We start from the raw sequence: 24,832 nt of genomic DNA on the forward strand, positions 1-24,832 counted from the left end.
AAGTAGCATTCATAAAACTCACAGGCGATTTTTTTTTTTCTAAGTTTATATTTCAGTACAGTTTTCTGGTTCTGTTAGAAATTTGATGCTACAGAAATATCAGTCCATGCTGAGAACATATTCTCCCCCTCAGCTTGCTCCTTTAAGGAAGACATTCCTGTCTCAACGTCAGGTTATATACAAAATGTTAATATCTGAAAACTGTATAAATTAAAAAAATTGACTTTCAACTGTTCAGAAGCCTTTCTCTGATATCCGAACACATTAAAATTTCTTCTTCCTCTTTTTGTCTACATATTGATGTAAAAAATCCATTTCCACAGAATTTTAATTGTTTCCATTGACAAAAAGTGGTTTATAAATCAACCCTGGATCATATATGGAAACATGATGATAAGTCATTCATTTAGAAACAAGATCTAAAATAAAACATGCATTTTTATATTCAATACAAACATAACCTATAGAGATATTATTTTTTTTTTAAAAGAAAGAGTGGCAGGGCTCTAAACATATTATCTGTATTAATACACATAAAGAATAAAAGAACTGGGATTACAACATTTCATTAGGGAAATAGTTTACACCTTGGTTTTCTTAAAAAAAAAAGGCCAAATGGTCACGTGATTAACTAGGGCAATTTTATTTTAAAGGTTTATTTATTTATGCATACAAGAACGGGGGTGTAGGGCAGAGGTGTGGAGTGGTGGGGTGGTGGGTGGTGACAGGATTCACCAGAAACAGAGTTGGGAATGGAACAGGCGGATCTACTGAAATACACTGCTGAGGGGAGCAGTCGGTGAGACAGGAGAGGTCTGCTGTGCCATGTGGGTAGCTCCCTGGTGGGGGCTGGAACTCTTGCTGCAGTGGCTACCTATAGCTTGATAGTGCTATGTCTTTAACCCCTCTGCCACCAGGAAGCCCCCGGGGGGCAATATTTTTTTTTAATGAGTTTTAAGAAAAGTGGTGAAAAAAGATGAGTCAACAAATAACAACTGTTCCAGAATATCAGATCAGTTACTCAGATTTCTGTTCATACTCGCGTCCCCCCTCAGAGTGCCCGAACGCAGGCTAAAACCTCAAACCTGGTGGGGTTGTCAGGTACGAAAACTCTAGAAACAGATAAAGCCTCGTAAACACTAGCAGGGAAGAGGGTCAAGAAAAAGGAGTGAATTCTGACAAGGACAAGTTCCAAAAAGGTACAAAAACGAACCAACAAAGGAGCAAAACCTTGGTGCGTGAGTTACAGTAAAATGTTAGCAGCAGAAAAGAGCCATAACCAAAGGCTTATAGATAATGTACCTCGTGGAAAAGGCAGCACTGACTCCAAGGTCTGCTGTTCTCACAGTGGAGAGAGAGAGAGAAATCACCAGAGAAGTCAGAAGGTCCTTGTAGATTTCCCTTAAGTTCTCTGCTGCCAAGCCTCGGGCATTTTCACCGCATTGTTGGCCACAAAGCAATCTTGCCGTAAGGCAAAACTGCCGTAAAAAGTAACTTCTATGAGAAAGAAAAAAATCAAAATCAACAAACAACTATGAACCAGAGACACACTTAGGGGTAGGGGGCAGGGAAAGGAGGGATTGGGGTCAATATTAGGGGGGTTGCAATTGTATGGGGAATATAAAAATTAAAAAAAAAAGGAACTTCGTCATCCACTCATGTTTTTGGGCATTTGGAGAGGGGAGGCGGGAATAGGGTCAAAATAAGGGGGTGTGGGAATTGTATGGGGAATATAACCAAGATGAAAATGCATACATTGTGCAAAAATGAAAAATGATGTAAAAAATATATAAAATTAAATTAAATTTTAAAAAGTTTTAAAACGTCCAAAAAAGTAACTTCACAGCAAGTAAAGGAACAACATTACCTTAAAAGGTCATAATGAAGCACTTTTTCTTTCCCTGATTTTTATCCTTTTTGTAAGAGAAGGGTCAGTTTCCAAGTACTGGTATGTATATTTGTAAATGACCTTCTTTGCACTGCGTTATAAAAACTTTCTACACTTGTCTGATGGATGAGGGCGGCTGCTCTTTTTATGGTACAGCTAGGAGTATAACTGGAACTATATATCTGGACTACATTTACGTGTTCCATCACATGCCCAGTCCTTCTATTTCACCAAGTCACCTAAGGCAGATTCTGTTAGAAATACCAAAATTCTGTCTGCCTCATGTTCTCCACTATAGAACATGTCAAAAATGATGACTGCAATTTTTCAATCACAAAATTATTTCTTTTGGGGACATAGAAGGAGTTCCATTCATCTTTTGCCTGAGACTGCTACTATTGTGTGACAAATTTGCTAAAGACCACTTTAGAAAACAAACTTGTTATGCAGATTAGGTAAAGAACTAGTAATTAATGCTCTCAAAGCTTGTGAATTACTGGTAGCCTGTTCCACCACAGCGTGGTAAACTTTGGGTTTTGACAGGTGGGAGGCTTAACTGTTCACTGAAGGATTTGCAAGCTGACATGTTATTTTGTAGTATAGTATGCAATCTGTCTTATCACTCTTTAATTTCACACGTCTAGTAAGTTTTGCCTTATTTTCTTTCAAATCAATCTATGTAGTTGTTATCATCCACTATTTAAAGACTACTGTATCTACTCATCTCTGTAGACCAAAACTGAAATCAAACTGTCAACCAGTTCTTTCACAGCAAAATCACCTTATGTCCAATTAATTCTGTATTGAAAATGTTTGCATTAAAAATGCTTGTGGCAAATAAGGTGCATTTACCAGACATGTATTTTAACATCTTCTATAAGGTTTTTTAATTGGAGAGGTAAAATCATAAATGTTATCACTTATTATTCAGTGTTAGGTGCAATACAATATTGTTCATCCTACATAGTTTTGTTGAATTGCATATTTATGGTCATGTTAGTTAAATCCCTATTATAGTCTTTTGCTACTGAGTCACTGACTTTAATGCACATGGTGGGTTCATTTTGCTATTCAAAATTAATTACAAGTAGGAGAACTCACAATCCCCATAATATCACCATGATCTTAATATGTCTTTTCTTTTTATACTCTGTAAATTTATTAATGGTATCATTTTTCTTGAGAACCACAATGAAAGTGTTGAATAAGAAAATAGGGTAATCTAAGAACAAAAGGAGTGATATTTTGGACTACATTTAAGAATCAAGAAATCTAGAATCATAGTGAGACAGGGCAAGCTGGGGTTATTAGGCAGTTTTAGGGACAGTGCAGGAGGGGACCTCTGAAGAATTTAGGGAGGCTTCAGAGATAAGGACAACCAAGGAAATGTAACCAATTCCACTGGGAAAAACAAACATCCTAGGACCACAGACAATCTTGTTAAGGATGGTCCTGGTTTTCTTCAGGTAATAAAGATAAGGTGTGGAGATGCTCTCCCGGAAGACTAGGCCATAAAGATAAAGGTGTAACAAATGGGGAAAGACAAACCTGTTAGATAAGGAATGTGAAGATCCCCCACTCAGTAGCAAATTAAGTGAGACAGCCGAGAACTGACCAATCACAAAGAGACTGGTGGAGCTTTAGAATAATCAGGGAAAGAAAGTATATAGTCCCTGAGACACGACTCCACTTTGGCTTCCTTGCCCCTCCCAGGCCTGGTTCCCTAGCCTGGGAGTCCCACTTTATTTCTGCTCTTTTTCTCCTCAAAAAACTTTTTCTTTCTAAAAACAAACTGCCTCTTCTCGCTTGCTTGCCTGAGCCTCTGAGAAGTTCCTGCTGTGGCTTCCTGAGACACCAACCCCTGGGGGGTCTAGCGGCTGGGGCTCAGCGCTGCCCTGCAGCCTGGAATCCGTTCCTGCCTGGGAGACTAGGCCTGACAATTCCGGTATCAATAGTTGTTTCATAATTTGAAAATATTTCTAGTCCATGTCTTTTTACATTGAGCAATGTTATAGTCCTGTCTTCTTCCCTCTCTACTAAACAGAGGTACCCCGAGTAACCTATGCTCATTTATATTCTTAAAATACTTTTGATCAATTTATCTAAACACTTTGGTTTAGATAATGTCAGCATGATTTAACTGGGAGATACTCTAAAGAAAGAACTATTTACTGACCACCTTACTCTCCATAAAGGATCACAAGATCAGGATGGACTCACAGAGTAAACGGCAAAGGCTTCATAGTAAAATGTTGAGTTTTCATCCCTCCCTTAATACTATTTCGTCCACCCTCTTATGATGGAGGTGACTGAAATGTGAAGTTGGGAAAAGAATGAAATTTGGAGAGAAGTTCATTAAAGGTAAGAATTTCTTATGTTTTGCCTATGAAGCAAATTCGCATGCCACAATTGAAATATCTAATTATTAAAAAAAAGTTTTTTTGCTTGCCAATCTAAAAGAAAGGGACAATGTGAAATTTTACCTTCCTCTCTGGACCAGGCACAACAGGTAGAGATCTGGAAGATTTGACTTTCATTAAGAATTCTCTTACTTTACCAGCTTCTGATAATTTTTCCACAATGCCATGTATCTGCAGGCTCTGGAACAAGTGGGGTGCCCAAGTAGGTTTCATCCAGGTCATCAGAAACTGCAGAAAAGAATTACTTTTCCTCTTCTCTTTAGAGTGAATGCTTAGCTGAGACACCCCCCCTCCTTTTTTTTTTCTTCTAAGACTGCTTATAAATGGATAAGCCTATCCAGGTTAAAACTTCTCTGTGACCACTATAATTCAGGATTATCTTTGGTAAACTTAAACTATTCAGTTTTAGAGCCAAATTTTACTCATCTAAGTCCTCACATTGGATCTAGTTTGAATCTGACTGGTTATCCAGACCCAGTGGAAAAAAAGAAGTACTCAGGAAAAGTCTCAAAGCTCCATCCCTTCCCGAGTAAGGAATAAAGCAAGCAGGGTACATGTATGGGATGTATGAGGTGCAACACACATGCCTATGACTGGCGGCTCCTCCCTCCCCCAGGGGCTCTCCGGGTCTCCTGTTTCTTCTATTGACACCAACACTGTTGAAAAATAAACTGAGGTAGTTTAAAAAATAATAATAATAATATGCATTTATTTGAGCAAAAATAAAAACAAAAGATTTTATAGGGAGAAGGGAACAGGAACAAGGAAATTATACAATACAAAAAAGAAGTGGATTGGCTATTGCAAAGTTATTTCTTTTAGAGGAAGAATAGGGCTATCAGGCCAAACTATTGCTGGTCTGACAATTCCTGATTGGCGGCCTGAAGATTCCATTGCTTCGAGAGCTGAAACTATAATTAAATCTGGCTTGGGTAACCTGGCCTTAGCATAAGAGATCTCATGTAGAACCTGCTGTCTTGTTTTTGACCTATTTAATGAACAAAATACTGCAATCTGGAAATTTTTCATAAATACTCTGTTAATAAGGCAAACAAGGCATTAGACTGATGTGACTCTAATGCTGCCATAGTCTATATTAAAAAAATCTAAACCTGGTAATACAGTAAGTTTACACAATCAAAATGTAAGGACAGCTAATCACAAACAGCCAACTGGAGTTTAAGCTATGCCCAATCAATAATTTGCTTACATTGCTTCCACCTAGTCTTTATAAGTTAACCCTTGAATGGTACAAGTTTCAAATGCCCAGTTACACTCACACTAGGATTTTTGTCTATCAGCCAGTTCTGCATTCACAGATTCAACTAGGGGCCCAGACTATAAGTTACGCTCAAATTTTCAGTTGTAAGGGTGCTGCTGGGGAGTGTTGTTACCACTAGCCCTGCCTTCACCCCCTTGCACTGGTCAAAGGTCAACTCTAACAAGGTCAACTGTTCAAGCCTCTCCCCAAGCTCTTCCAGCTTGGCACATTTGTGTTGAACAAGAAAGTGAAGCCTGGTAAAACTGAGGCAAAGAAGAAATATTTATTTGAGGCTTTAAGACTGCAACTCAGAACACACAGAGGCAAGAAGTCCTTGAATGCAGTTTTTTTTTTTTAAAGATTTATTTATTTATTTATACAAGCTTATTTATTTATTTATACAAGCACTGGGTACAGTCAGAAGCACTGGAGGGTGAGAGAATTCACCAGAGCCAGAGCGGGGAACAGAACAGGCAGAGTGCCGAAATACATTGCTGAGGGGAGCAGCGGGCACAGCAGGAGAGGTCTGTCGTGCCATGTGGGACCCTCTCCAGTGGCCAGGGATCCAACCAGCGCTGCTAAGCCTGCGGGCAGCTTCGCAGCCCAGGTTCAACCACTGTGCCACCCGGGGAGGCCCTTGAATGCAGTTTTTAAAGTGCTCAGGATGGGGAGAATTTACATACATCTAAAAAATCAGTTTACACTCAGGTCCACTATGCAGATTAGGTTAAAAGACAAGTTTCAATTGTTGCAATAATATGCAAATTTAGATGGCATTAGTCAAGCAATGACTGGTCAAGTTTCAATCCTGGGTGGTCAGGCCGGACACGGTTTGTTTGAGGATCTTCCCAGATGTATTCTGAGCTAAGCTGAACATGCTAAAGCGTGCCTGAACTTCCCTGGGGTCTGACACTCAACAACCTCCCAACCCTCTTTTGATTTTGTCAAAATGGAATAACTGCATTGTTTTCTTTCTCTTTTGTACTTCTTGTCATTTGAATGCTTTATGCTCATATTAACTCTTACAGTTTTTAATATGCTTCCGTTTATCTTTTAAAATCTCAATATCACTTTTTATTGTTTTTCTGTGTTCTCCTTTGATATTTAAGTTTCCAGTACTGTCCACAACCCTGTGTCTGGCAGTCATAGCAATTCATGCCTTACTAGAAAATTCTAATCCATTATGAGATCAGAAATGAGATAGCTGAGCTAGCTAAAAATGGGGATTGAGCTTCTAATTATAGGTAAATTAGTTATGGGGATGTAATTTATTTCACAGTTAATAATACTATATTGCATATTTGAAAGTAATTAAGTGAGTAGATCTTGTAAGTTTTTATCACAAGAAAAAAAATGTGTGACTATGCAGGGTGTTCCAGGTTAACTAGACATTGTAGTGATTATTTGGTAAATAAATACAAATATCAAATAATTTAGTTGTACACCTGAAACTAAAATAATGTTATGTGTCAAGTGTAGCTTAATAAAAGAAGAAAGACTCTTGCTTTAAGTCTGTTGGCTTTAAGAGACCCATTTGCATCAAGATAAATGAGGGCCCTTTCTATTATCTGTCTGTGGCTCAGTTTGCCATGGCTGAAATATTAACTGAAATGATGCATCAATTAGACTATTTTGTTCTGCTTATGACATTTTCTTGACACCTGATGACCTAATAAGGCAAATCTGTGTAATATACTTTTTTGGAAAAAGGCTATTTTGACATGGTCAAAACATGGACTTTAAGACTTCACAAACTTCAATATTAACCCCAGTTCTGCCATTTAGTGGTATGTAATTTTAGGCAAGATGCTTTAATTTACTAAGATTCCATAATCTCAGCTGTAGCCTGGGACAATACCACAATCTAATAAAACTGTTGTAAAAATTAAATGACATAATGTGTTAGTCATATTGCAAATAGTAAATAGGAGATACACAATAAGCAATAACAAAGTTACAATGATAATGAGGTATTTTTATTGTAGTAGACATTTCTATGCTTTAAAATTTGGCTGAAGGTTTTCTACCTTGCTTATGTAAGTTAAAATAGTATTGAATGAATATATTATCATGAGTCTATGGTAACACTATGAGAGGTTGTAATACTTCTACTTAATTAATTTCCTTAAAGTAAATTGATCATTTTACCTCACAGGGAGCTAAATATCTCCACTGAGACCTATTTACTGCAATAACATAATGGGTTCAATTTACTAAGTATAGGAAACTAATGTTAACTAATTTTGCAAAATTAAATAACGTTTTTAATTGGTAGTCATACTCTTTAACTCACTGTAATTGGAAAGATGTTTTACTGGGGTAATGTATAACTTTGAATAGCCTATAGCCTTGATTTAAAGTAAAGCTTTATCCCATTGTTGATGGTGGAAGTCATTTGAAAGTTTTACAGCTTTGCTATACAATCTGACCTTTGCAATATCCCCAAAATGGAATGCTTACATGTCACGCTTAAATTCCATTTTACAATATAGTATGACATTCTTTTTCAAAATAATATAGTCATTTTGGACAATTGTAAGCTTGACACCTGATTTCACTTTAACAGCACCTGCCTAGAGCATAATTAGCAGTCCATTTTTTAAAAAGGGCTTCCATACTACACAGATGGCATTCCTCATACCAGACAAGCAGTGATGTATGTTTGGAAACCAGCCAAATTGTCTGCAAAAAATTTTGAGGATTTCAAGACAGGCATCTGAGTAAAAGAAAATTTCCCCCTTTTTTTTCTCAAACCGTAAATGAACATATGTTAAAGTCTATTCTCCCTTTTATTTTTACTTACTCTCATGCAACTTGGTATATTATTTTAGCACACATTTACAGATGATAACCAAATTTTTGTTTTGAGTTGAAATGACTATATACTTGCCCATTAAAAAAAAAATGTTCCAAAGCTCTATTTTACAACTAATCGAGATGTCTTTAAATGGATTTCATTCATTCTTTCAGTTCAACAAAAATTTTTTGGTGGCTAGAACCTGTCAAGCTCAGTCAGTATTTGTAATTGTGTAAATTATTCATTGCACACATCCAGGGTTATCACTCACTTCACAGTTACTATATAATTTCACCATGTTCATGATCATCAGGCATTGACATTCCAATATTCTGAAGAAGGGGTGCCCTTTTCTAATTCACACAAATTCAGGTGGGGTTTCCAAGAGCTGTTCAAGGTGCTAGAGGCATATCAATGCACATCATAGTCCAGGAAGGTTGCTGCTCTCATGAAGCTTGCATTAAAAAGGGGAAGAAATTAGCAGATACCTACCTAACAGCTAGTTAAAGGACTAGAAGATAAGAGATGTTACAATTTTATTTAAGAAGATCAGGGATTCTCTGAATAGAAGTGGAACCCTAAAGAAAATGAGGAAATAAGTCTAGATTAATATGATGGGAGAACATTTCAGGCAGAGGGACTAGGGAATGTGACTGAATGAGAGGAGGTGGTGAAGGATAGGCAGGAAGTTAAGAGTGATAGGCCTGATGCCCTGCAGGGATCATATGGGCAGATATGACCTTCACCAGTTTGTAACCAGCTCTTCCTTGAGGCCTAGGTAAAGGTTTTGGGTTCTATTCTAAGCCACTGGACAAAGGAGGAACATGGTCTGGTTTGCCTTTTTAAAATGTCTACTAATGTTTCGTTATGGTCTTCTGCATTCACGTGAAAACTTTATACTTGCCAAAGTCTCCAGGAGCCACTTATTAATCTGATTTGCATTTTAAAGGGACCACTTTGACTGCAGTATAGAGAACTGATTATAGCAGAAGGAAAACTGAAGGAAAGCTTCCTCTAGAAAGTTTATATGTAGCTTCAAAACAGGACCACTGAACTTTACTGTTTTCTTCCCTAGTGAACCCCTAGAATTTCAAATGCTGTTTGGAAGAATTTTTGTTTCATATGACTTTATTAGTGAAATGATAGTTTTTTTTTTTTTTTAAATTGCAAGTGATCTTTCTTTTAATTTGAACAAATTCACCAAAATTATTTTTGATGACAAAAATCTTAAAAAGCACTTAATTATTTTTATAGTTACATTGTTGATTAGAAAGGGTGGCACAGAAAACTGTAGGTTTACGCAAATTTCTAAAAGAACTGTTTACAAGAAGCAAACTGTCTGTGAGATCTAATAAAACTCCATATAATAATCTAACAGACTTTAAAATGTATATATATTTTCAAAATAGAAACAATAAAATAACATGATAAAAATAAATTTCAAGGTTAGAGTCATTATAGGTTGTGCCACAGTACTTTGTGCTTATATTATTAAAAAATCAAAAAAGCTCTGGGGCATAATGTATGACATGTTTCAACTGTTAGTCAAACATTTATACCAATCTATATAATATTTTGCATTAAATAAATTGTAAGATGTTTCTCTTACCTGTATATATACAGAGAACAAATTAAAAGCATTTCCTCTAAAGAAATATTTGTATTTGATTTAATTATTGATAGCAAGGAGGTCTAGCTCTACTTAAAGAGGTTTATACAATCTATGCAAGAGTCACTGCATAGATTCTGATTAATTCTGCCTGAAGCTAGCAGACAAGAGTAAGGTTGTGATGAAACACCTTTTTCATTTAATCAGTCTGGCTTGTGGGCTGTTGTCAAGTTGAAAAATTTAACAAAACATTCCCTATAGACATTCTGATACTTACTTCATTAAGTGTATAAAATTTAGCAAAAATTTTATTTGATACAAATGATAAATTTTGTCCCTCATCACCCTTTGACATTGTGTAAAACTACCCCAAACAAAATTTTGCCAAAACTGTGGTAGTTGGAGGCAAAGACTCTGCTATCTTTTTAGTGATTTTATTTTAGCTCTATACTTTCCTCTAAACTTCTGTAAAGATAAAATAACATTTTTCAGAGTTAATATGTCAGCAACATTTAAAAAGTATTTTCAAAAAACCGGTAGCATTAAAAACATAAAATATTTATTTTTGTAATTTGTTTTGTTTTTCTATCTGACTCCTAATTTCATCCTATTATCCTAAGGAAAACCCTATTGAATTTCACAAGTCATTTCCACCTTTATTTTATGTAATGTCATTTGAGTGTATTAAAACTGTGGTTGGAATTGTTTTAAGTGCATTTAGTTTGTTTTCAAAGAACAAAATGGCAAACTCAGGTCTTAGGTCTCAGGAAAGAAAATATAGTTTGACAACCCTAGGTAAATAAGGGAAGTAAAAGGAGATTGGGGTCATGTTAATAATGAGTTACAAATATGTGGATCAGTTTTTGAGGAAACTTTGTCATGTTCATCCTTCTGAATCCTGAGAAAAAAAAAAATCACTCTAAGTATGATTTCAAACTATTTTCAGAGAAAGGTACTTTCATGTTATTATAAATTTCCAAAGACCTACAAGATCTGACACCAGAATTACATGAAAAGGTTGTTTTGTGAAAATACACCACAGCCTGCCAGGTTTCCAGTGCAAAATAATAACGAATAGAGTTCTTTTAGATTTTGCCTTCTCTGGAGTAAATTTAGTCCAATAATATATGGGAATATCTTAAGTTTCCTTATAGGATTTTAATTCTAGAAGGATGGGGAGGGAAAATGAAGGATCCAGCAAATGAATGCAGCTTTTATAAAATAATAGAATACTAAAATACACTAAGAAAATAGAAAGTTCTTTTAATTAAAATCAATCCCGCGCTGGATCATTTACTTAACAATGTGCCATTGTTATGCTAGTATGCCCAGCATCTTAAATACTAGAGCATTTTAATCCATTATACATTAAATGATGCCCCCTTTTGGTCAACTAGCGCCCTGTCCTGCCTGGTGATTCTTCATGTTCTCTAGAATCAACTTTATATCATTTTGGAATAGCTCAACACTCCATAATAAAGTCATAGTCCATAATAAAAATGCCTCACATTTCCTGAATGTCATATCTATTCAAAATCACTTTTTTGTACTTCATTTATCATACTAAATTGTAATTCTTATATCTTTCCATTTGACCACAACCCTTAGATCTCTTTAGATACTCTTAAGAGGTCTTTTCCTCTTATTTCTGAAACTTATTTTCCTGCCTAAATGAATTACTCTCGATTTTGCTCTTATTGAGCTCAATTCAATTTATATCTTCCCACTTCTCCAATTTGTCAAGATGTTTTGAATTGAAATCCTACAATAAGAAAGTCAGTCCACCCAAGTAGATGTCATCATTACAAATATACTTTGGAGTCATTCAAGTGGTTGATAGAAAAGTGTCTGTTTTATTCTTGGATGACCTCCGTGTGAATGAGCTCCATGCAAAATTAATTTAGAAATATTGCCTACTTCTACAATAACATTTATTACACAAAGGGAAAATTGTAATACAAACAATATAATTATTAACTTTATTTCCTGAATACTGTCTTTATATCATGCTAGATTAAGTAAGCTACTGTCAACTGAATCTATTGTTTGTCAACCTCAATATTCTATAGCAAATGAAACAAACTAAATAATGAGGCTTTTGAAAACCTTTACCAGTTGTTTTTCTCTATTTCTGATTGATTAATTAATTAATTAGATTAATTGGGGAGGAGGGCAAGCTTTTGCATGTTTCTAAACATTTCTGGTTAAACATGGACCAAAGAAGACACAGAGTTATAAAGTTGTAAGCAGGACTTAGGAATCCAGTACATGTGCAATTGTGCATGATACAAAATACATTACGTTAATATTACCCTTTAATTATTATATTGGTTATGACCATTAGGATGGAGAATTCTGATTAGCTTACTTAGCTTATTTTCACATCAACATTTGAGAGAGAAACACTTATTGGATATTTTTATTTAGAAAGAACTATTGGAATAATTCATATATGTGATATGTAAGTTTTAAAATATATTACTATTTTGTCTCCTTGTGATCAACAGTATTACCTTTTCTCTTATTTTTATCTTAAAAATCATAAAACATTCAAAGAGATCCATTTGACATGTTCCTCAATTAGGGAAAATGGCTTAATGTATAATAGGTTTTAAATGATCTTTGAATGCCCAAGGATTGATTATTTTTCTATTATAAAAACTTAAGAAACTCACAAAAGAGAATGTAGATGATTCATTAATTATGGTTGTCTGGATTCATATAAAAGAAGATGAATTTGAGATTTTTGAAAGTATTTGTAACAAAACCTGTATGAATTTAGGAAATCACTAGGGAGACCAAAAATATTTACAAAGGATCATTTATTAAACATTCTTTTTACAAAATACAAAGATTGTTTTTCTGCATGAATACATCATATATGAAAAAAAAAATAATGTGTTTTTACTGCATTTAGTTTGGAGACATCCAGAATTGTTTCATCTACCAACTCGAGACTCATCTACCAATTTTGCTTTTCAACTTGTCTAACACCATTGCCAAACATGGGGAAACCTTCTTTCTTGATAATTAAATCATATTCATAACAGCTAACATTTTATAGACATAAAATCAGACAATGCGTGTCATACAAAACCCTTTCGGCAGGGTAACTGATTTGGTTATGATCCTAAATTTTCTTCAAGCTATAAGATAGGAAGAATTGAGGAGCTAGGTAAGTTTTATAATAATGTATTAGCAGCAGTTGATAGAAAATGCAACATAAGATTTGTTTTGTCTGTGGTACAAGAATATGTCCTATCAGACTCTAATGTATTTTTCTCTACTTGAACACAAGTATGTGTTGATTGTTTCTGGGATGAAAAAATGTATATAAAAGACAAGAAGTTGGTTCTGGTTGTCATTGTGAGTGCCTATTTTCATCAGCTAATATGAATGCATTGCTAAACTTAGTGAAGACAGGAAAATGATTTAAGGGTAATATATACAGAGTTAAAATACATTTTTTAAATCCACTTAAGAGTGATTTCAGGCACTGTGGCTATTCAGGATAAAATGTTTCGTGGTTTATTCTTGATAGCAATTTGTCAGTGCAAGCAAAAGCAAATACCTGCCCACTGTCATACACATGATCTCATACATCTGGAATGTTCAAAGTTCATCTTCTGCATCTTCATTCTGGAGGCATCTTGAATAAAAATGACTCATGGTTTGCTCTTGATAGCAATTTAATTTTCAGTGCAAGCAAAAGCAAACACAAACCTGCTCATGGCCATACACTTGACCAACACAACTGAAATATTCAAAGCAACTTAACCTTCTCCATCTTCATCGTGGAAGCATTTTTATTAAGTGGTACTTAGTGTAAACCCTCTATAACTCATTATGAATGGACTCAAGATGCCTGTATTTAATAATATTAAAAATCACTGTTATAGTCATCTCTCTGTGTAAACGATGTTTGAGTAATAAGGCTTGCCATCACAACATTTCTTTCCTGAGAATGGAGCTTATCTTCTCTGTGTATCATAAGTGTGCATGCTCCGAGCTGTGGTCACTGTCATGACTGTCTTCATTTGCTAGAGAGTCCCCGGTTTGCTGGAGAGTGGCCGCACCAATTCCTGAAAGCTCTGAAGGGAGAAGTGTTCCTTTTTTCACATTCACCAGTTCCTTTTCTCGAGCTGCAGCTCCTTGCTGTCCTCCTTTTACTCTCTTCCACTTCATTCGCCTGTTCTGGAACCAGACTTTCACCTTAACGGAGAAAAGGAGCAAAGCAGAAGAAAGAAAGTTAAAAAGACATTTCCCCCCCTCCTTTTTTTTTTTTGTCATCTTAAACAAAGACACCATGTGGAATGCTGAAAGTAACACTGAATTTAATCAGGTTTCCATGTTCATGATGATTAATTTTAAAACTCTCAGAAGGTACATGCGAAAAACTATAGTTCGTGTTTTACAACATGCAATATAAAAAGTACGTGGGAAAGAACTGCTCCATTTTAGGTTACTCAAAATTGTTTGGCTTCAGAAAGAATTCCTATGAATTAGGGCTAATATTTTAATAGTTGTATTGGTCAAATATTTTTGTCCCCACCAATCCTTTGACTTGACATCTAGTTGTCATATCCTGAACTTATTTAAAACATGCTCACATAGCTACTGAAGAAACCACATATCTGAAAAACTATTTTATCATTGCAGCTGACTGCTGGCTTCACAAGTCTTTGATCATGCCACATCAGAGTTAGTCTCTGTTGTCCTGAAATATTCTTTTTCCTACCTTTAACACTTTTTGCTTTCCTTTGCAAATAAATAATTCAAATAATGTCCTAAAAATAAGGTTAAAATAAACAATTTCATTGACATTTTTAAAATGCTAATATTGAGTCTGTACATCATATAATTTCCATGAACTTTGTAGAGATACACTTTCCTTCTAAGAGCTTAATTGAATCTGCCTAGTATATTTTATGTATATATAATAAAACAAACAAAAAATTAAACATGAATTAAATGAGCATCTATTATCTGAACCATCAAAATTGGCAGCAATGTACCTTCTTGTTTAGGAGGAAAATTTCTGTTAAGTATGTCTTTTACATTGTATTTCTCTGTATACCCCATTCAAAGTTATCATAAGCCTGCATTTTGTGCGAATAACCCCCAGATTTTTATTGAAAACAAATACAAATATAATCTCACCTCTGACCCTAAAATCTACTTCTAATTTTGCTTGTCTTAAAGGCTTATCAAAACAGATTGTTTTCCACAGGTTTCTTGAGCAATCCACTACTGAATCAAGAGACTACATTCATTCATATTTTATGATTGTACATTCTTTTAATGTGTAGCTATATCATGCTTTATCCATTCTCCTGCCCTTGGTCACTTAATTGATTTTTATTCTTTTACAAACGATGCTGACATGAACATTCTTACATTTGATCTCTGATAAATATGACTGATCTTCTCTGAGTGGATGTTCAAGAGTTGTACCAATGAGTCGATAGGGTATTTGAACATTCAACTTATGTGATAATACAATATAGAAAAGTCAATTTCCAAAGATGTATCAAAATAACTCTCTCCCCTCTACCATCAAGTGTGTAAGAGTTCTCATTGATTCTTCTTTGTTCTTATTGATTTGGATCCATCAATTTTTTTCCAACACTAGGACTGTAAATGTCATTTCACCATTTTTTCATTTTGGATTTCCTTATTACTAATGAATTAAAGTATCTTTAAAATGTTGAGATGATGTTGAGGGCCCACTTGTATTTCTTCTTTTGTGAAATGTCTCCACATGTCTGGTTTGCATTGAATTCTTTTAAATTTTATTTTATTCTTTATAGACTTTTAAAATATGTTCTGAATGTTAATTTATTGCTTTGTGGTTATGTGGCTGCTACCAAAGTCTCTGAATTTATGTGTCTTTTACCTTTCCTTGGAGTACCTTTTAATGATCAGAAACTCTTAAATTTAATATATTAAAAGGTATCAATTGTCTCCATTCCAGCTATCACTTTTATGTCTTCATTAAGAGCCTTCTTTCTGGACTTCCTTTCTCACTGCCTTGAAAGTGAGCCAAGGATGAGTCGGACAGCCAGCCAGCTGCTAGTGCATTCTGCACAGATAAAGAATGAAGCCAATTGGTCTGTGTTCCAGCTGCGTGTATACTCAGAAACTTTTCTTAAACTATATTGCATGGAACATTTACATGAAGTCAGTGCTGAGAAGCAGTGTAAGTTTTTTTAAAATTCCAAGACTAATAATTGCACAGATGACAAACATCACGTCTCCTGCTGTTCCTGTTTGTTTGATCTGGCATGGAGCCATCCAAGTGACAGTGTCCAAAGGATAAAAAAAGATACATGTTAAGTTCCATTGCTACCACGCATGAACCATCACCTCTGTCACTTTCATTTTTTGTGTGGCTGGTAACTGTGACGTCAGTGCCATGTTTTCACTTGCCTAGATTCAAAAGCAGTGAGTGTTGTCAGGTGTTCTGGACCTTATTGTGAATCTGTCTGTTGAGTGTACTGAGTGGGAAGCCTTACCTTTCTGTGGTTGTTGGCAAGCCACAGATATGTTATGCAAATGGTTGATGAATGGAATTTAAGAAAAAGATTCTTTTTTCCATTTCTCTTTTAATGGTCATCAGTTTCAGAGTCAGCACATTATCTGATTTAGAGGTCAGTCATTTTCACTACCTGTTCCTCAGCAGATGAGGCACAATCGAGGGAGCTAGTGGGCCCTTGGCAGGGAGATTCTTCTGGATCTAAGATCTCCTTGCAGAAGAACGAAGGAGATAAATGAAATAACACTAACAATATGAGAGAGCCCTTATATAATAGCCAACAAGTTTACAACAGATAAAAGTTTAAACTTGTTATATCATATTGAGGACTCAGTTTATTTTTAAACCCAAAGAAATGGGTACTAGGTCAATGTAAATACTGCTGAATGTTAATCATCTCTAAAGAATAAAGCACTTCTTTCAGAATGTAAATATTTCAACAGCTGGTTTCCTGAAATATCACAAATTATATATCATTGATGGTGTACTTTTATTTATTTATTTATTTTTGCTATTAATTTTTAAAGATTGGGGATGGGCCTCCCCGGTGGCACAGCAGTTGAGCACTGGGCTGCGAGGCTGCCCGTAGCCTCTGCGGTGCCGGTTCGATCCCTGGCCACCGGGCAAGGGTCCCACATGACGTGCAGACCTCTCCTGCCGCGCCCGCTGCTCCCCTCAGCAGTGTACTTCGGTCCTTCTGCCTGTTCTGTTCCCTGCTCTGGCTCTGGTGAAGTCTCTCGCCCTCCCGCGCTTCTGACTGTACCCAGTGCTTGTATAAATAAATAAATAAATAAATAAATAAATATTTAAAATAAATAAATAAAGATTGGGGATAAAAAAAAAACCTTCTTTCTGCCAAGACCATTAAGATACTCTTCTATGACTTCTACTAAGAGATTAACGGTTGGCATTGAAGTGCTTGATCTATGAAGTATTGATTTTAGTACATAGTGTAAAAGAAAATATCTACATCAACCTTATGGGTAACAACTTGTCCCAAGAGCATTATTCAATAATACACCCTATTTCCTATGACCAATACTTCAGCAGTCGTAAACCAAGTTTTCACATGTACATGACTTTCTTGATGCTCTCAATTTTCCTATCCCTGTGACATAACCACAGTCCTAATTTAGTTTTATAAGTCTTTCTACACAATAGAGTTAATTTCTATTTTATTCTTCAGGAACATTTGAATATTCTCTATTTTGTTCTAGAAATAGTTTCAATTTCTGTAAGTACATAGTGCTAAGGAGAAAGTGAAAAGAAATGTATTAAATATTTTCAAATATGTGTTTATTTTAGTGTCTTCAGATTATAATACTCCATCAAAATTAGCATAGTTTTCCCAGATGCTTGCACCAAAAAATATTTAAGTTTAAATATTTCTCAACTCTTGATTTTTCTTGACCTATTAAGTCATAATTAAAATCTTATAGAGCCTCCCCGGTGGCGCAGCGGTTGAGCGCTGGGTTGCAAAACTGCCCGCAGCCTCTGCAGCGCCGGTTCGATCCCTGGCTGCTTCCCGGCCACCGGAGGAGGGTCCCACAGGCACGCAGACCTCTCCTGCCGCCCGCTGCTCCCCTCAGCAGTGTATTTCGTCGGTCTGCCTGTTCTGTTCCCCTCTCTGGCTCTGCTGAATTCTCTCACCCTCCCATGTATCTGACTGTACCCCAGTGCTTGTATAAATAAATAAATAAATCTTTAAAAAAATAAATAAAATAAAATCTTATATTGCACATTACCCAAACATTATTAACCCATTTGACAATAAAAAGAAAGCAGAAAAAATTGATTAAAAACTAGCTAGTGGGGCCTCCCCGGTGGCGCAGCGGTTGAGCACTGGGTTGCGAAGCTGCCCGCGGCCTCTGCGGCGCCGGTTCGATCCCCGGCTGCTCCCCGGCCACCAGAGGAGAGTCCCACATGGCGCACAGACCTCTCCTGCCGCCCGCTGCTCCCCTCAGCAGTGGACTTCGGTCCTTCTGCCTGCTCTGCTCCCCGCTCTGGCTCTGGTGAATTCTCTCACCCTCCTGCGCTTCTGACTGTACCCAATGCATGTATAATCAAACAAACAAACAAATAAATAAATAAATACATAAATAAAAATACATGCCTCTTTAAAAAAAATAAAAAAATAAAAAAAAATAAAAACTAGCTAGTGGGTGTTTATGCATTATTACAGTTCAAAACAAAAAAAAAAAATCAGTAGTTACTTGTTATTACACACCTTAGAGCTAGGCAACTACATAATAGCTGTTATTTATGCATTATTTATTACGATTTTCCAGATATTTTTAACAGTATTCCCCCATCATTCTTTAGAGATGAGGATACTGAGACTCACAGGCTAAGTGACTTGTCACAGATTTACACAGATGACATAATGTGGTGCCAGGACTTAAACCTGGTGGTTTGGCTGGCTCCAGATCTACCTTTCATTGTTGTTGTTCCTGGTATATTTCAGATATTTAACTGATAAGAACAGATAATACACTTGGTCTTAGCCAAAAGGCAGAGAAGTATTATTTCTGTTATATTTCAAACTCCACGTTTTGAGTATTCAGGATAAAAAAGCAAACAATATAAAGTATGTGAACTCTATCCATATGATTACTATCATTTAGGTAATTTTCCTCCTCTATATAATTAGGTTTGTAAATATGACACTATTTTCCTGTACTGTAATTTAGGTAATTATACTACTCAATTTAATTACCTTTGCAAGTTTGACATTGTGTGTTGCATTAGATCTTTTCCACATGAATTGGGTTCTACTGCTGGTTTCACTTCTAAGTATCTGTGTGAATTTGAGAAAATTATACTTCTCTATGCCTCAATTTTCATATTTGTAATATTGGAATAATGAGTCTTTTGAGATTCCCCATAGGGACATTTTCTCCATGGACAATTCCAGATGGAAGAAACACATTATCATCATTGTCACTAAGAGCTAAAACATCAAGTCAAAATAATCTTGGCAGAAAAATGGGAGAAATAGATGTCTTAAAATCATACTTATTTTCTTTTCTGGGAGAAGGGGCACAGAAATTCTATAATACCAGTATAAAACCTATTACATTTTCTCTAAATGAGAAAAATGTAAGAATATGGTATTGATTTTAGAAGTAGTATAGATTATTTTGCCTGGCTTTTTGTCTACCCAATGAAAATCTGCTACTAGACTAATGAAAGACTCCATAGTTTACTAGCAGATATACACAAACATACATGTACAAAACACACATATATGGATATATGTATACTAAAAGATATGTTCATATATGCATATGAAAGTGAAAGCATGTCATTATTAGTAATTTTAGTACCTGTATATACTGTCTTACTTGAGGGTTAGATTACATGTTTAATACTGGAACTCCATGAAATTATAATGAGACAAAATTAACAACATTTACATAATGGGTACAGCTAATAAAATGGGAATTATAAGTATAAAACTTCAAAGCTTCGTGTATCCACACTTATTTTCAAACATGAAAATATATAGGGTAAATTATAATAGGAGAGGAAGATTTTTGAAAATGTATTTTTCTACAAGCATCAATAATATAAAACCTACAAAAGTAAATCTAGATTATGTATCAATATTGCCACAGATTTATAAATAAATTTCATTGTTTAATTTACAATCACTATAACCCAGATTCATTAGTTGGATTGAAAAAAAAAATAACCTTTGTTTTTAATATAACTAGAGCATAATTATTCAAATGACTGAAATGTCTTTAAAAAATAAATATGCTTGGGCCTCCCCTGGTGGCTCAGGTGGTTGAGTGCCTTCGCTGTGAAGCAGTCCGCAGCCTCTGCAGTGCCAGTTCAATACCAGCCGGCCGGCAAGGGCCCCACGTGGTGCAACAGACCTCTCCTGTCTCACCCACTGCTCCCCTCAGCAGTGTATTTCATCAGTCTGCCTGTTCTGTTCCCTGCTCTGTCTCCGGTGAATCCTTTCACCCTCCCGCGCATCTGACCTGTACCCCGGATCTTGTGTAAATGAATAAATAAAAATTAAAAAATATATATGCTTATTATTTTGTTTAAATGTACAGGCATGTTTCATTCATAAACTAAGAAGAAGAATACTGATCTCACATTTTCTTGGTAACTTGGAATCTCCATTTATACTGAATATCTACTAATAGCAACTGTATTAGACCAAAGATGGGAGGAATGAACAAATAAATAAAACATAATCCTTGCCCTCAAAGCATTCACAACCAAGGAAGGAGAAGTATGAAAATAACAGTTTACTGGCTATATAAGAAACTGCTGGCATATACTGAGATGCATGAAAATTAGCTTCCTATTTTACAGAGTATCCTTAAGATATTTGTTGTTCTAGTTGGTGTTATTACTAACTCCTGACTAAGAGATTTCCCTCAATGGTTCACTCTACTTCAGTCACAGAATCTACCTACAGTCACAGAATTTACCTACTACATTCATGTCCCACACTGCTATGATATCACATAATTATAGGAAATTATTTCTTTCCTCTGAGAATATCATATCTTTGTTGTCATTGCCATTTGTCTGTCTTCAGAATTTTTGGTCTTAGTAAACGAGGAGTTCTAGGAGACTGGATCATCAAATATTTTGCAGATAATTTAAACAGATCTGTCCATCTTGGAGCATGATATATAAGTTGTGTGAGCTTTCATTGTTCTGTTTGGGCTAGCAGTCAACTTTATCTACTAGTCTACAATATCTTTGGAAAATACTAGATAAGTGAGCCTTTCTTAAAGTATTTTTTCAAGCTTGTATCTAAGGCAAGATTCCATACAAAGTGTGTTTTGCTACATAATATGATTAACAACTCAGATAAAGGTAAATCCTTTATCTCAAGAATCTAAGTACTAAAAATACTATTATTCATGAAAACAAAGCAACATCAACCTAGTGTTATATATTTTTGCATGCACAAATATTTTCAATAAAATTCTCATAAGAAATAACAAAATTGGGCCTCCCCTGGTGGCGCAGCGGTTGAGCGCTGGGTTTTGAAGCTGCCCACAGCCTCTGCAGCGCCCGTTCAATCCCCGGCTGCTCCCGACCACTGGAGGAAGGTCCCACATGGCGCACAGACCTCTCCTGCTGCCCGCTGCTCCCCTCAGCAGTGTACTTCGGTCCTTCTGCCTGTTCTGCTCCCCGCTCTGGCTCTGGTGAATTCTCTCACCCTCCCCTGCTTCTGACTGTACCCAGTGCTTGTATAAATAAATAAATAAATAAATAAAATATATATAAAATAACCTCTTGTAATGAATATTTTAAGTTTTTAGTTTTAGAACTTGTGTTTGAAACATCTGCTTATTATGAAGAAGTCTCCTCTTTTAATCTCTTAGATGAAAATGTACTTTTTCTATTGCCTGGTTGATCAAACTACTCTTTACATAGAAACATATCTATTTCTATTTTGACTTTCTACTAATGAAAGCACCCAAAAGAATTTTGCTAAATCTATCTGTTTGAATAATATATTTCACATCTAGAAATCATATTTTCATCTTCAATAAGAATACTACAAGTGGGAATCATTCATGCTGTTTGCTAAATATTCATTTTTTATCTCTTTGTTTACTTAGCTACTCTTATTACAACTTTCTATGCATAAATTTGCACTACTTGTCATCTTAGGGCTCAAGATACATCACAGAACAATTCAAATTAAATATCTATCTGTATTGTCACACAATTTCCTAAGCTGACCAGAGGCAAATAGGTTGATAGAATGTTGAATCTACAAATACCACAAGACATGTTTATGTAACATCCTAACTGTCTGAGTATTTTTTTTAAGATTTATTTATTCATGCGTACAAGAACCGGGGTGCAGGCAAGACAGGAGAAGTCTGCTGCATTATGTGGGTATCTCCTTGGCTGGCCAGGATCGAACCCGCACTGCAGAGGCTGTGGACAGCTTCACAGTGCTGCACTTAACCGCCTGCACCACCAGGGAGGCCCCTAAATGTGTTTTTTTGAAAATACAATAATAAAACCAAAAACCTGGATAAAAGTGGAATATTTTAGTGACATATCTAAATATCTCTAAAGATAGGAAATTTGTGTAGATTTAGTATCCTGGTTTTATTTGTAATTCATATTTGAAATATAATAGATGTTGTCTAGGAAATAGTTATTCATGTTTTAACATGTGAAAACATGCCAAGAGTAACTGTATAAATACAACTTTCACATGCAATCGCACTGGCAGTGATTAATTTGATCATGACAGCTGATCTAGTAAACCCAATTTAAATGAGTTCCAGAAAGACTTATCCAAGTAATTCAGTAGTAAAGTCACTAGTTGAATTTAAGAATTAGAAACAAGGATGCTGTCTCTATAAAGTAAAGATGGAAAATGAGGAAAAGAAAGCTTCTTTGCTCCTTCCTCTTCTAGCAGATAGAGCTATACCTGATTAAGAGAACAAATCCTTTAGGTATTTCTAAGAAGCCCATGGGAGCTACAGTGGACTCTGCTATTTGTACAGCTGTGTGTGTGTGTGTGGTTGTGTGTGTGTGGGGTTGTGTGAGTGTGTTTGTTGGAGAGTGAAGAGAATTAATATATATTTCATTACTAAAGTCTGCACAGAGAGTTGACTCTCACCTTTATCCTCTAGCTTAGCATAACATTTATGACCAGGTAATCATTTTCCTGTTCTATATTTTCCATTTGAAGACTTATTTTTTTCCTGTTTAGAATGCATGAGAACCACATTCACTACTTTAGTCATAATACATTTATTATGTCACATGTTTTCAAACTAATTGATACAATTTAGCAGTTGGCAACTATAAGCACATAGCATATTGAACAAGAAATAATTTTTGAGCCACCAAATGAGATGTTAAGAGGATCATTAAAAGACAAATATAACATATATATATAGTTACTTTCTATATAACTTTCTATATATAGTTACTTTCTATATAACTATATAACATATAGTTACTTTCCAAAGTAACTATTCACAGATTGAACATAATGCTTAAAGGATTAATTCCTTTTAATTTGACCTTTCAGAAATGTCACTATAGTAGCAAATGCTGACAATTATAACTCTGTCTGTCCTACCTGATGAAATTCAACTCAAAAGATCCATTTTATTTCTATTAACTTACGACCCAAATTTAGTAGTCCTAATCCTATTTTTATATAAGACAAAAAATTTATGTATTTTATTCATGCTAAATATTGTTTACTTAATGACATCATGAATAAATGACTCGAGCAGATGGGAGTGGAAATATTAAAACTAAATTAACACACTGCTCTTTTTTATTGTGTTAAAAAATTCCTGAATAGCAATTTTTGAATATTTGGATTTTGATTGTTCTGAGTTATTATTGGCACTTATCTTGCTCAAACCACCGAGATCAACTAAAATGATAGTGTTTGTTCTTAGTATCTCCAATATCTGGGTCAACATTTAGTAATCATTAGCAGCTTAGCACAATCAATATATGCTATGTAGACTAACAGGTTCTACTGTAGTTTAGTCTACATGAAACTCATTAAATTTTTGGCTGAAATACAGGAACTTGTCATTTTTATAAGAACAGTATCTAATTAATACTCTCATTGTTACTAGACAACTAAATTCAAAATGTGAATATATACTAGCTAGTTCTATTATACTTGCCATTTCTTTTAATAGATTTTGTAACCATCTCTTTAGATGCAAGTTTATAGTAAGAATTTATAATGCTAATTACTTGATCAAATGATACACTGACAACAAAAAATAGTCAATAACTTAAAATGCTGGAAAAATTAAAAAAACTACTTAGTACAAAAAGTGTACAGAAATATGAAGTTAAAAATCTATTTTAAATTGAATTTATCTCATGGGAATAGGGAAAACAATTGGAAGTACGTCATTTACAAACAAATTTTCTTTAAAATTGAAGATGCTAACACATTATTTTCACTGGTTCCTCAAAATTTCTAGAAGCATCTTAGTTTTAGTATTATTTCAAATGACATGGAAAAAATCATAAATATGCCAGGATAGTGTTAAGAAGTGATCTTTCATAAGAGAAATTCCCATCCTTTAGCATACATGTTAAATGATGATGCTGTGGTGAAATGTTTCAGAATGTTATTTTTGATTTATTGATTAAATATAAATTAATATTTTCACTACTTTATTAAACATATTAAGAAATATACTGCGGCAAGTTCTTAGATTAATGGTAAGAATTACCTTTTTTTTTCGCTCTGTCAGTTTAATGATTGCCTACAGTAAGAATCTGTAGGGAAAATTTTAATAAGAATTATAAAGTTAAGGTTTATTTTATGTGTGT

The 24,832-nt window shown here is 35.0% G+C and overlaps 2 protein-coding genes and 1 pseudogene across 4 annotated transcripts in view; all 3 read right to left on the minus strand.

The window, feature by feature from the left end:
• AGMO (alkylglycerol monooxygenase) overlaps window positions 1-1,428 on the minus strand; it is a 328,052-nt gene extending 326,624 nt beyond the window's left edge. For both annotated transcript variants that reach the window (XM_054692404.1, XM_054692403.1), the window contains exon 1: window positions 1,303-1,428. The gene's annotated coding sequence lies outside the window, so the exon portion shown is untranslated. The remainder of the gene's footprint in view (window positions 1-1,302) is intronic.
• Window positions 1,429-12,780: 11,352 nt separating this feature from the next.
• Window positions 12,781-24,832, minus strand: part of MEOX2 (mesenchyme homeobox 2) — a 69,469-nt gene continuing 57,417 nt past the window's right edge. For both annotated transcript variants that reach the window (XM_037508377.2, XM_037508370.1), the window contains one exon: window positions 12,781-14,187. In XM_037508377.2, the coding sequence (XP_037364274.1) occupies window positions 13,963-14,187 (225 nt within the window). In that variant the 3' untranslated portion in view covers window positions 12,781-13,962. The remainder of the gene's footprint in view (window positions 14,188-24,832) is intronic.
• Window positions 18,872-19,034, minus strand: LOC119252113 (U2 spliceosomal RNA; annotated as a pseudogene).

The sequence above is a fragment of the Talpa occidentalis genome, unplaced genomic scaffold, assembly GCF_014898055.3.
Source record: "Talpa occidentalis isolate TD23 unplaced genomic scaffold, MPIMG_talOcc4v2.1, whole genome shotgun sequence".
Lineage (NCBI taxonomy): Eukaryota > Metazoa > Chordata > Mammalia > Eulipotyphla > Talpidae > Talpa > Talpa occidentalis.